The 11,788-nt window shown below is 37.3% G+C and overlaps 4 protein-coding genes and 2 non-coding genes across 10 annotated transcripts; 4 read left to right on the plus strand and 2 right to left on the minus strand.

Annotated features, from left to right (window-relative positions):
- Nucleotides 1–39: 39 nt before the first annotated feature.
- LOC139773361 (pre-mRNA-splicing factor 38B) lies at nucleotides 40–4,015 on the minus strand. 3 transcript variants are annotated; one of them, XM_071707775.1, is made up of 6 exons: nucleotides 3,685–4,011; nucleotides 2,915–3,198; nucleotides 1,955–2,106; nucleotides 1,027–1,428; nucleotides 464–697; nucleotides 40–372 (listed from the first exon to the last, which is right to left on the minus strand). In XM_071707775.1, exons 1-6 carry the CDS (start codon nucleotides 3,713–3,715, stop codon nucleotides 300–302), a joined length of 1,176 nt encoding a protein of 391 aa, XP_071563876.1. In that variant the 5' UTR covers nucleotides 3,716–4,011; the 3' UTR covers nucleotides 40–299. The 3 variants fall into 3 exon arrangements, with proteins under 3 accessions (XP_071563876.1, XP_071563877.1, XP_071563878.1); XM_071707776.1 differs by having other exon boundaries at nucleotides 454–697; nucleotides 3,685–4,010; XM_071707777.1 differs by lacking the exon at nucleotides 40–372 and having other exon boundaries at nucleotides 492–697; nucleotides 1,014–1,428; nucleotides 3,685–4,015.
- A 159-nt stretch (nucleotides 4,016–4,174) lies between these two features.
- Nucleotides 4,175–8,093, plus strand: Micu1 (Mitochondrial calcium uptake 1). Of its 3 annotated transcripts, none has more exons than XM_071707770.1 (12): nucleotides 4,175–4,330; nucleotides 4,534–4,788; nucleotides 4,870–5,014; nucleotides 5,273–5,432; nucleotides 6,144–6,181; nucleotides 6,269–6,383; nucleotides 6,559–6,719; nucleotides 6,851–6,967; nucleotides 7,072–7,196; nucleotides 7,269–7,396; nucleotides 7,580–7,669; nucleotides 7,842–8,093. In XM_071707770.1, exons 2-12 carry the CDS (start codon nucleotides 4,550–4,552, stop codon nucleotides 7,994–7,996), a joined length of 1,473 nt encoding a protein of 490 aa, XP_071563871.1. In that variant the 5' UTR covers nucleotides 4,175–4,330; nucleotides 4,534–4,549; the 3' UTR covers nucleotides 7,997–8,093. The 3 variants fall into 3 exon arrangements, with proteins under 3 accessions (XP_071563871.1, XP_071563873.1, XP_071563872.1); XM_071707772.1 differs by having other exon boundaries at nucleotides 5,273–5,363; XM_071707771.1 differs by lacking the exon at nucleotides 5,273–5,432 and adding an exon at nucleotides 5,735–5,894.
- Nucleotides 8,094–8,164: 71 nt separating this feature from the next.
- LOC139773363 (uncharacterized) lies at nucleotides 8,165–9,881 on the plus strand. The gene is made up of 4 exons (XM_071707779.1): nucleotides 8,165–8,499; nucleotides 8,628–8,685; nucleotides 8,934–9,057; nucleotides 9,309–9,881. The coding sequence occupies exons 1-4, from the start codon at nucleotides 8,385–8,387 to the stop codon at nucleotides 9,366–9,368; spliced, it is 357 nt and encodes a 118-aa protein (XP_071563880.1). The 5' UTR covers nucleotides 8,165–8,384; the 3' UTR covers nucleotides 9,369–9,881.
- Nucleotides 9,656–9,726, plus strand: Trnag-gcc (transfer RNA glycine (anticodon GCC)). Its single transcript has one exon. It is a non-coding gene; the product is annotated as a tRNA-Gly (tRNA).
- A 2-nt stretch (nucleotides 9,882–9,883) lies between the features above and the next one.
- Trnag-gcc (transfer RNA glycine (anticodon GCC)) lies at nucleotides 9,884–9,954 on the minus strand. Its single transcript has one exon. It is a non-coding gene; the product is annotated as a tRNA-Gly (tRNA).
- A 143-nt stretch (nucleotides 9,955–10,097) lies between these two features.
- On the plus strand, nucleotides 10,098–11,661 carry LOC139773368 (V-type proton ATPase subunit D-like). Its single transcript, XM_071707784.1, has 2 exons — nucleotides 10,098–10,514; nucleotides 10,624–11,661. Exons 1-2 carry the CDS (start codon nucleotides 10,125–10,127, stop codon nucleotides 10,972–10,974), a joined length of 741 nt encoding a protein of 246 aa, XP_071563885.1. The 5' UTR covers nucleotides 10,098–10,124; the 3' UTR covers nucleotides 10,975–11,661.
- Nucleotides 11,662–11,788: the final 127 nt, after the last annotated feature.

Below are 11,788 nucleotides of genomic sequence, written 5' to 3' on the forward strand. Positions count from 1 at the left end.
ATGCAAAAATATTGCGGGATACACAATGAAAAGCAGCAGTGACAGTGACGAGTTTATTTTATAAAAACATGTAAACTACATGTGAATATAGAATTAAACTTAATTCCACTTATATTCCACCTCGGAAAACATTCCCCTGTGAACGTACTTAATGCACATGCTGATGATAGAGATAGTGATTGTAGTGGTGGTGATGGTGACTTGGCTCGGCAGCTACTGTCGCTTTTTTTCCTTAATGCTCATAGTTACATATTAGTTCGTAGAAATAATTAAATATGTACACAATGTGTAATCGTCTCTTATTCTCTTTCCCTTCGTTGCCTCTCGCGCTCGCGTACTAACTCTGCGGCATAGTCATACGGCGAGCCTCTTCTAAAATCAAAATAATTATCCTTTAAAATACAATATCGATCAAAACTTTTAAGAAATCTCCATTTTTGCTTCTGTCCTTACCTGTCCTTACCTGTGATGTCGGTCTCTGTCGCGATTGCGATCCCTGCTCCGATCTCTGTGTGACCTGTCTCTGCTGCGACTTTTATAATCCCTCTGTCTTCTATTTCTATCACGACTGCTAGACCTTCTACCGTGCCTGTCTCTTTCACGATCCCGTTCGCGAGCTCTTTCTCTGTCACGCTCCCGCAGCCTCTCGCGCTCTCGATCGCGCTCTCTATTCTTGTCCTTACGGTCCTCGTCGGTTCTGCAAAGAGACACGTTCAAACGGAAGTATGACATTGGTTGTCCCGATTGGTTGATTGCAAGACTCGACATATGCGCAAAAAAAAAAATAATGCTTTAACTCCTCGCTAAATCGACAACTGTACATCAAAGATAATTTTCTGGATATCTACTCTCGTGTTTCCCAAGACAAAAAGCGAGAACAAAATTTTTGTTATCAGATTTGATCAGTTTCTATGTTTCGAAATACGTAAAACATTAGAATTTCAAAAAATTATTTGTGAGATGGCCTCTATATATTTATCCAAATATTAATAACGTGATCATTGTATTCATACCACGTGGACGCACCTGGCACGCCACTGGCTCATACGCTCGGCCTCACCCCACTGAGCCTCGTTGTCGGGGATATGTCGGGGTTGCTGGTTACGCGCGGTCAAATTACCATTATCCTTACGGCCATCTTTATTGCCGTACTTGCCGTGGCTATTAAGAGTAATCGGCGGTTTAGCGTTTCGCGCATTCACCTGCTGCTGCGGAAAACGCTCGGCCAATCGCAGCTCCAAATCCTTTTGAATCGGTACTGGTATCCGTGGAAACAACGTGGAGAACCACTCGAGTTTGGTGAGGAATTGTTTGAGAATGTCGCCCATTTTCATCATTTGCCCGCCGCCCGCCTTCACATCTAACTCCTCTTCGTCCTCCAGATAGTCGCTGTACCAGCTGAACAAGTCTGCCGGTGGCTGTGTGTATCTAATCGTAACCGTACTGTGTATATATAATCATAATCGTAACTAGTTTATGGTTGGACTTGAACGGTTAGACGTCGCAAGTCTAGCCTACAGGGTCTGAAAGGATATTCAAGTGACTACTCGCAGCAGTCTTGATTAGTGTATCCATGCTAAATCAAGCAAATTTGTCCCTTTAACTGCCATTATATTTATATATATGTGTATACATACACCACTATTAATCCTTTACCTGTGATAAAGGATTAACAGATTTATATTATGATTAATATTTTATGTCACCTTTAAGTTTCCAACTAAATGTTATAATTATGCTAAAACTAAATAAAAAATATAAAAAGGGATAAAATATAATTAGCTAGCAAGCAAATATAACTAACTTAAAAAATAAACACATTTCTAGTAAATATTTAATCTGAATAAATTCTTTTTACTAAAAATTATATATCCTGAAAAAAATTTGCGATAAAATTATTCTGTATGAGTTTAATAGAGAATTAAGACGACATAATATATTAGATAAGACTTACCTAATATACATAAATCCTAAAGCGCGTATGTAGGGTGAGTCCGGATGATTAATGAGCCCATTCAGCTGCTTCCTGGTTAGCCTCAGCGTGAAGAGTTTGTACAGTAGACAATATGCCGTGGAAACAATTCCGCCAGCTCCCACGCCTCGTACCTGCATAAACCGCTAAATTTACACCCCCCTCAGTCAGTTAAATCACATTCATGTTACTGTATAATAATGGACCGAATACATGCTACTCTGCAATTAAGTGGTGCGATTAACATTTTGCGTCTGGCAACAGTAATAGTACCAAGGCGTTTAAATTGTTTAAGCATTGGCAATACTACTATCGTATACGTGACAAACTTTGCGATTATTTTACGAACAAGTAAAAATCGCTGCATTGACCAAAACTTTTCGCTGTTCAATAATTCAACTAATAGTTTTGACAGAAATAAATTACTCTTTTCTACCATACTATATCATCGTTCTATTTTGTAACAAGCATTAGAACACAATCTCTGTTTCATATACTGTTCCATCATAATTTTAACTTTCAATTTTCTCAACTAAAAATGAAAATGTAATTTCTTTTTCTAAACATTTAGTTTACTAAGTGTAGCTGAAAAATCATTTAAAAGACGTGGGAATGAACGTATTGAATGAAAGACAGAGAGAAAGAACAGAAATGGGTTCTGTCGGTGTTTAAATTTCAAAAACCGTCTTGTAATAATAATTAATATTGCATTAGAACACATCAAACACACGGCTCCATTCAAATCACTGTGTACTACTCTCGTCTGATAATTTGCCCATAGGTTTTCGGCTGGGTGCGATACAACCAGTTTTCTGTACAAGCGAATACGTTTATGCAACATGTCTCGCAAGCCTTAGACTTCCAACAAATACATTGATAATTACAAAAAGGCAAAGATAAAAAGAAGAAAATTCGATGTTTATTCTGAGAAAACATACTCACGCCTCCACACATGCCGGTTTGGCCTGCAGTCTTCCTGCTGCCTTTCTCCCATGGTTCTAGGTGAGAGACCTTATAATAGATCTCATCGATCACCTCATGATAAGTTTTGAGTTCATACAGATTCACCTTGAAATAATGTGACGACTGTATATTGGTGAGGATCAAAGGATTTAAATTCATAGTCCTCTCATTGCCCCAAAGTGGCAACACATTTGACTTTTTAACCTCCTTTTGAGCTGGTCTACGTTCCTCATCGCAGCCACTCGAGTTATTCCACGGAGATCCTGAAAGACGAAAGAAAGACTCAGCGTATCTCAATACAATACGATGATTGACATTCTTATTGACAGAGCATGTTATATGTATGTACAAATTAATATACGTGTATAAACGCCAAAAGATTGTAAAAAAGATAGGTTCTATGAAATATAGAGAATTTTAGAAAATCGATAACAATACTTTCTGCATTTTCATCTCGCTCCATGCGTATGGAGCTATTTTCGAGTTCCAATAAACTTATTTCCGAGAGTAGATCAAGAGTACGCAAACGAAAATAAATCAAACAGTGTCGATAAGTAATTAAAGTTTGGCGTCAACTTGAAAATAATGTGATAAAGATCGGGAATCACCAAGCCAATAGGCTAATCAAGGTTATGTTACCCGAGGACGGAGAAACAAGGAAGGATCGATAGCCCTTTTACGAACGGTAGGAAATCGAATGATCGCGAAATCGGAGTGTCTTGGATGACGCAGAACGCATATTTACTCACCATCCGCACCTTCGGCCTCCTGCACTTGCATTTTCGAGCGATTTGTCGGGGAGACTCGCGTGGAGCCCCCACACTCCACATCGGTCGCGTCGAGGACGAGAACGAATAAACCCGCTCAGCTCAGCAGTCTCAGCACTCTCAGCAGTCAGCTTCGAACTCCGAACCGCTTGAAAAACTTGAAACCTTCTCTCTAGATCAACTCACGAGGAAGACCTCCGACATGCGACGATTTCTCCGGAATATCCAATCCGTAAGAACTAAAAACCAATAAATGCAACTCTTCCGAGAGGCAAAAAAAGGATGAGAAACCAGAAACCGTCAGAAATCGTAGCTCTCTGTTACGTATGATGGACAAACGTACACATCCGGTTCTACTGGTCTACATTGCGCACGCGCAATACCATTAACACCCAAGACTACAAACTGTTGCGAGTGAAATCACAATTCATGCGCACAAGCGGCTATCTCATGGTCGAATGATCGAATTGGGTCGAATGTCGAATGTCCGAACTCCGAATTTTCTGCTGTTTTCTGCAGGTAGAGGTTAGAGCTGTTGGTTGGAGGTGTTTTTCTGTTTTTCGTTCTCGTTGTAAGAATTTTTAGACACACGTATGTGAGGAACTCATTCAATAAAGTAAATACGCAGGTGAGGACTCATGTATACATTCATTAATGCTGATTACAAGTCACCTAAAATAATATTAGTAATTAATTATATGAAAATAAACCTATATAGTATACATTTTTTACAGTTTTACACCTTCAATTTATCCGACTGCTCTTAATACAACTAAATTCTGTATAAATCTTTAAGTTAATGTAATGAGTAATATAACTTCTATTTTTCAGAGTTACAGCTGTAACAATGCTGCTCAGCAGAGGCACATGTGTATTCCAACAGTATCTGCGACGGAAGCTTTTAACCATTGATACCCTCTATTTTGTACAATTACAAAAAAATTATAGGAAAAATGCGTACGAATACAATCAGATTCGTAATTTCAGAAATTTTGGTCACACTAGAAAAAAAACTCGCATTTCCACTATTATTCCACTTGTAATTTTTAGTGCTGGTATGCTTATAAACTGTTTGGATTGGCAGCGGTAAGTCAATAATATTAATTATAATTAAATGCTGAAAACATGAAATTTTACTTGGTATACCAATGTATTATTTTGTTTCAGTCTGCTTAACATAGTACCTAAAGTAGATGCTGCCAGCATCGTAGCAGAAGAGACTCAGAACGATGAAAGCGTGGCAAATATAGAACAGGATTTACAAAAAAAGAAGAAGAACAGAAAACAGAAGATTGGATTTCGTGATAGAAAGGTTTATTGAAAACTTGCACTATCCATAATGACATACGTGCACGTTAGAATCATTCTTCAAAATTATTTCAATCAACATCCCAAAGCTAGGATTAATCGCATAATAAAATAAGAAAGAGATGCACATGTAACAATAATATTTCTCCATTATTCCTGCGTCGTTAGATAGAACAATACTGTAGATCTTGCGACTTGATTCTTTATTTGCATCAACATGTATCTATGCAGCAGAACGATGCAGGCTGAAGTGTTTTTACAGATAATAGAGTACGAGAACAGGATTAGAGCGTATTCGACACCAGACAAAATTTTTCGTTACTTCGCGACTGTGAGCGTAACTAGTTTAAAAGGTACCGAAGTCTATATGATACCTGATGATTTTCTTCGAGCTATCACCCCAGACATGCAACAGCCACATGGTAGGGCTTCCTGAAAATTTTTATTACATTGGTATCGAAATATGATTATGGAATGTCGACATTCCATTTTGTTCACAGTCTACATTAAATCCTATTAATCACAACTTACCTGCTTCGCTCTGCTAATTAAAATATTTTTGCATATACTAATTTCTCATCTAATACCAAGTAAACACTTGTCAAAATCGAACATATATAACATTATTGCACAGGTATTAATTTTCTCCAGTTAAGAGCCTGTAATTTGCACCCTTTTAAAACTCGCAACTAACTGTGTCGCGATTAACTGTATGTATGCGCAGATAATAGAATATGAAAACCGTATGAGGCATTATTCGACGCCAGACAAAGTGTTCCGTTACTTTGCAACCCTCCAGGTCACAAGCAACGACATGCACGAAGTATTTATGACACCGGATGACTTTTTAAGATCAATGACACCCGGCGTGAAACAGCCCGACGGTAATCCTACATCATCCTGTGCGCCTTTCCTCATTTTCGAATTAAATATCGCTCAATACAATATTTCGAATCGATTGTGAGGTGCTTGCTGATGCCTTGTGGCAGCTTCTCTACATGTGCAAATCAACTAACATATTCAAATTACAATTTTTTCTTGATTGTATTATCGAGTTTACATTTCGTTGTAGACATTTTTACACTATTATAAAACATGACTGCGATAGTAAGGATTGTATCATTAACTTTCAGGTCTTGGACTGGACCAGTACAAGCGTTATGATCCAAAGGTACATTAAATAACAACAAAATTGAAATTAAATAACAAAATACTAAGCACAAGGTATTTCTATAGAAATGCTTTCTTCCTTGTTTAGAATATTCACACCAAATTAGAATTAGAATTAGACGAAGATAGCATCTTCTACAAACTGGGCAGTGCAGGTCTTATTACTTTCTCCGATTACATCTTTCTGCTGACCGTATTATCAAGTGAGCTCCTTGTTATTTCGTCAATCTTTAATTGTGTAATAGGAAGATATTTGTAACAAGAAATCTATTGAAAAATCTGTCTAGAATACATTTATTTAAATAGATATCAACTGAACTTCTCGAAGTTCCAATATGATACAAAGTTACCAAGTTTTAATCTAAATCTGTTTTATAGCTTCGAGACGTCATTTTGAAATCGCCTTCAGAATGTTTGACTTCAACGGAGATGGCGATGTCGATTCCGAAGAGTTTGGAAAAGTAGCTACATTGATACGGCAACAAACTAGTATAGGTACTCGACATCGCGATCATGCAACCACGGGAAACACCTTTAAGGTGTTTTATCATTAATATTTATCATTGTGAACAATAATATATTAAACACTCGTTAATTTGAATGTATACGTGTATGGAAACGATCAGACTTGATTGAATAGTCAAAATCTCAATTTTTATTGGGATTTTAGGGAGTAAATTCTGCGCTAACAACATACTTCTTTGGACCACAAATGAATCAGAAGCTAACGATCGAAAAATTCTTGGACTTCCAGCAGCAGCTACAACGAGAAATTCTGAGTCTTGAGGTATAATAATCAATCCCACAAATTTGGATTCGTTATTAATGTACATCCACCAATTCAATATTCTTCAATATTTGCTTATTGTACATTTGTCTATTTCTGTTTAGTTTGAACGACGAAATCCGGACGAACATGGCAATATTACTGAGACAGATTTTACAGAATTATTGTTGGCTTATGCTGGATATCCAGCGAAAAAAAAGGCAAAAATGTTGAAGAGGGTGAAGAAGACGTGAGTGTGAAAATATTCAATTTTTATAAGATTTCAATAGTTATTCTATAGTTAAACGTCAATTATGTACAGCTTTAAAGAAGATCCGAAAGGAATCAGCAAAGAGGAATACCTCAAGTTTTTCCACTTTTTAAATAATATTAATGACGTTGATACAGCTCTGACATTCTACCATATAGCTGGTGCATCTATCGATCAAGGTATATAAAATAATTGTAACTCCAGTTACAAATGTTCCAACTAAAACTTTAATAATAAAATAATTTAGAATAATTATGATTCATCGATTGTAAAAAGTAATAATTTAAAATATCAAGCCAACTGCATCTTTATTGATATATTTTTTTATTCCTATTTTATTATAATTTTTTATAATATTGCAGCGACATTAAAACATGTAGCAAAAACTGTAGCACACGTTGATCTGAGTGACCATATTATTCAAGTGGTATACACAATTTTCGACGAGAACAGTGAGTTAATTTTTATCAATAGAAATACTTGCGTTAAAGCAGAAGAAAAGAAAGAAATTTTATTCTCTTGCAAGTATTCATAGCACGATGGCGTCAATATGTATTAAATATACAAAATATATTTTAAATAGTTAAATTATTTATCGCGGATCTTATTTCACTTGTTTCACAGTGGACGGACAACTTAGCAATCGGGAGTTTGTCGCTGTGATGAAGAACCGTGTGCTCCGCGGTCTGGAGAAACCAAAGGATACTGGATTTGTCAAGTTAATTCAATCCCTGATCAAGTGTGCAAAACATAGTAATCTCCTTTCATACGATAAATAATCGAATAATTCAAATGCTACTCCTTAATCTTGATTAAGTGTTTGCTTCATTAATTGTAATTTATAGAGAGAAATAAAATACTATGCAAAATAGAGAATTATAATTTTTGGAATAATTTTGCAACTGTCCTGTTTATTATAGTACCTATATACTGTTCGTAAAAGATATTTTACATTTTAAAATAGATTCTACAATGATGCATTACGCTAATATACTTTCACTATTCTACTAAATAGAGCGTACCATCCGAAAAAAAGTCGTAAGGCGTAGAGACCATAATTTCTCCTATTCAATACGCGTTCAGTACTTGGCATTCATTCAACGAGACGTCAACGGATTGCTTACTTTCTCACATTGCAAGTTTCAAAGTAATGTACTAGATTTAACAATGCAAATGAAATATAATTACAATTTACTTTTGGCACAAATCGCAACGTTAATACTTGTCGTAAATTCTGTCACGGCCAATTTACTGGAAAAACTTACAGAAATGGCTTTACCAGGTAAATATCGTGTCACGAGTGAATCGTGATTCTATATTGTGCGTCATATTATAATATTATATATATATATATATATATTAATTTATTTTATATTTAATTACAATTAAATTTACAAATTGTGAATAAAGAAGAGGCCACAAGACAGGAAAGAACAGAGGATATTTTGTCGATGGGGCAATACTTCCAGTGAGTAAAGACGTCTTTAAACGATTTATACCTAGCTCTCAGATTTTAGGATAGAATTCTATTTATAACTTTATATGTCGTGTACTTTTTAAATGTTTTTCGTTTTATCCGCCCAACAGTTTAAATATAATCCTAAATACTAACATAAATTATAGATCGTTTAAAGTAAGTTTAATATAATAATATTTATTCAAAATGACAAAAAATTGTAAATGTACTTTTGATGACGTTCATCTTATGTGATGTAGAGACATATTTTCGGAACATCTGGCACCTCTTAAAGTTGAATTTGGTCATGTCTGTGAGAATCCTACTGAATGGGAACAAAGATTCGAACGAAAAGATTTTGACAATAATCGTTATAGCGGCAAGGTAATCACACCTTTTGTATTTAACGATTATACATATAATTAGTATATAAGAATTTTATTCACTTATACACATATAATGCCATTTATAATCGTCATATTTTACACTTCAACGTAAACGTTATTCTATATTTTATATACATCTTAGAACGTCTTAGAACACTCTTTCGTTAATCAAAGTAACATCTTGAATATTGATTGATTTATTAAGATATCTATTTAAATGTAATTTATTTATAGTTTGTTACATTTTAGGTGAAATGGGGTAACAAAAATGGAGAGTACGGCGAACAGTATTGGGACTTGAATCATTAACTTTGGTAGAGGCTAATTATTAATAAACAAACATGGATAATCTGTTTAATAAAAATTCCTCGTTTGAAATTGTTTCCATAATTTATTTCAATAAGATAACCGTCGGCAGATAGTAATTTTGTAAACAATTTTGTCAACAATAAAAGGTTTAAAATATTATAATCGGTTTTCTATCTTGAAATTTAAATTACCTTTTTTAGATATGATAAATTGTTGAAAGCGAGCGTTTAGAAAACGAGAAATTGGTATTAATGTGAAAATACTAAACCCATGAGAGTCGAACATAAGCATCGGTGGTTCAGTGGTAGAATGCTCGCCTGCCACGCGGGCGGCCCGGGTTCGATTCCCGGCCGATGCAACTTTATTTTTGTCCATGCGAACGATCTATAATAATCATTCAAGAAAGAGGAATTATTCAATTTTTTAAATATCTTTCCTATATATTTTTTATATATATTTTAGATATAAATTTTACCAAAAAGAAAAAAGAGAAAAGAAAAGAAAAAAAATAAAGTTGCATCGGCCGGGAATCGAACCCGGGCCGCCCGCGTGGCAGGCGAGCATTCTACCACTGAACCACCGATGCTTATGTGTGAAGGTCTATATCTTTCTGTATTAATTGAATACAGTTGACACAGCGATACAGTTGAAATTGAAAATCGTAATATTTTTCGTTATGAAAAAATTGATAAAACTGATCGTCATAATTCACGATTACGATGGAGTCGTCGAAACTGTCGAAAGACCGAAAGAATCATGGAGATCGTAGACAGACTGGCGGTTTTCCCGACATCCAGTTCGTACACGAGTGTGAAATGCCGCTTGATCTGCGCCCGCAGGGGCCGCGATCTCCTCGCGAAACGGGTCGACGGTCTCTTAATCCGATTTCGCGCGATAATGTGGCAATTACTCAAGAGCAAATCGCAACTCGGCCAAGTCATGAGGGACGCGGCCTTCTCGTTGGTCGAAGTCAATTACGCGACAGGTGGGGTGAACGAGCTGGTCCTGCAGGCGGTCGACAAGGCCAGGACCAAGATTCAATCCAGACGGGAGATGATCGGTGGGATTCGACTATGGATCTACGAGTCCTTCCGTAGCGGCGCCGATCCCTTCGAGTTTGCCGGATTAGCTAGAGGCGGTCAACAAGTGATTGCCACGCGGCACGCGCCGCATATGTTATTCGCTAAACAGTATAGTTGTAAACATCGCTGCCAGTAATTCGCAAAGTAAAACCGCTCTCGATATGTCTCAGCAGGTAGCTAGACTGAAGATAAATTACGGGAAGGCGATCGATCTGCTGGTCGAATTGGCTGGGTTGCAGCGCAATTTCCAGATCCTCGATCGGGCAGTCAAGGCGACGAGACGTCGCGTAAACGCTCTCCGACACGTCATTATACCTCGGTTGGAACGGACCCTCGCGTACATCGTCACCGAGCTCGACGAATACGAGCGGGAGGAATTCTATCGCCTTAAGAAGATACGGGAATGGAAGACGAAGCGGCGCGGGCGACACGATCATCTGGACGGACGATTCTCTCACGATTTCACTCGGAGCAGTCGGAGCGCCAACGTCCTCGACGACACGGACGAGGATCTTCTGTTTTAATATATTTAATTATGACAGTGATCCGCGAGGGCGGATCGGGCGGATATGCAATTTCGAGAGCGACCAGCGCGCAGCGGCACGAGTATCCTGCACAATGACGTTATTTCACTTTTACGTCTTACGGCTTACGGCTGTTTTGCGCTAGTAAACTTTTCATCCCGTTCGTGAGCGAGGAAGAAATAAAGTGGAAAGGCAGTCATCCTGCGATAAATATCGAATCTTTAAAGGAACACACGAGGAGCTATAGAGGAGGCCGAGGAGGCTATAGGATCCCGAGGGAATGAGATGAAAACGAGAATACGAGAGGGAAGAGGAATTATTAACCCACGGCGAGCTGTGAGCTCAATTATACCAATTATACTTGACCCTGCTTGACCCTTGAAGGATCTCGTAGGTGTAGCAGCTGCTGAAACGGGAGAAACCTCCTTTCGCGCGAAAATTCCAGACTAGACATTTGCTAGACATTTTACGTCCAATTTTTACATATATATATATATCAAACAGCTCTTAATGTCCATTTCTTTTATACAAAAATGAGTTTTCTTGCTATTTGCTACGTGGGTTTGCTTAACCGCTCATATTTAAGAAATATATCCTCTCTCTCTTTCTCGTCATAAATTATATTATACACATACGTATGTAAAGTGTCAAATATAAAAATAATTCCGCATACGCGGAGTAATCAGAATCGATCGAATCAATCGCCACACGGAGCAGTGACGGGAAGTGGAGTTAGTGGAGAAGGCGCGGGGCGCGGGGCGCGGACGAGTTTGTATTTGTAAGAGCACGACGGAAATCCTCAAATCCCTGCCGA

The sequence above is a fragment of the Temnothorax nylanderi genome, unplaced genomic scaffold (genome assembly GCF_030848795.1).
Source record: "Temnothorax nylanderi isolate EJ_2023f unplaced genomic scaffold, tnyl_v1.0 TNYL_tig0060_pilon, whole genome shotgun sequence".
Classification (NCBI taxonomy): Eukaryota; Metazoa; Arthropoda; class Insecta; order Hymenoptera; family Formicidae; genus Temnothorax; species Temnothorax nylanderi.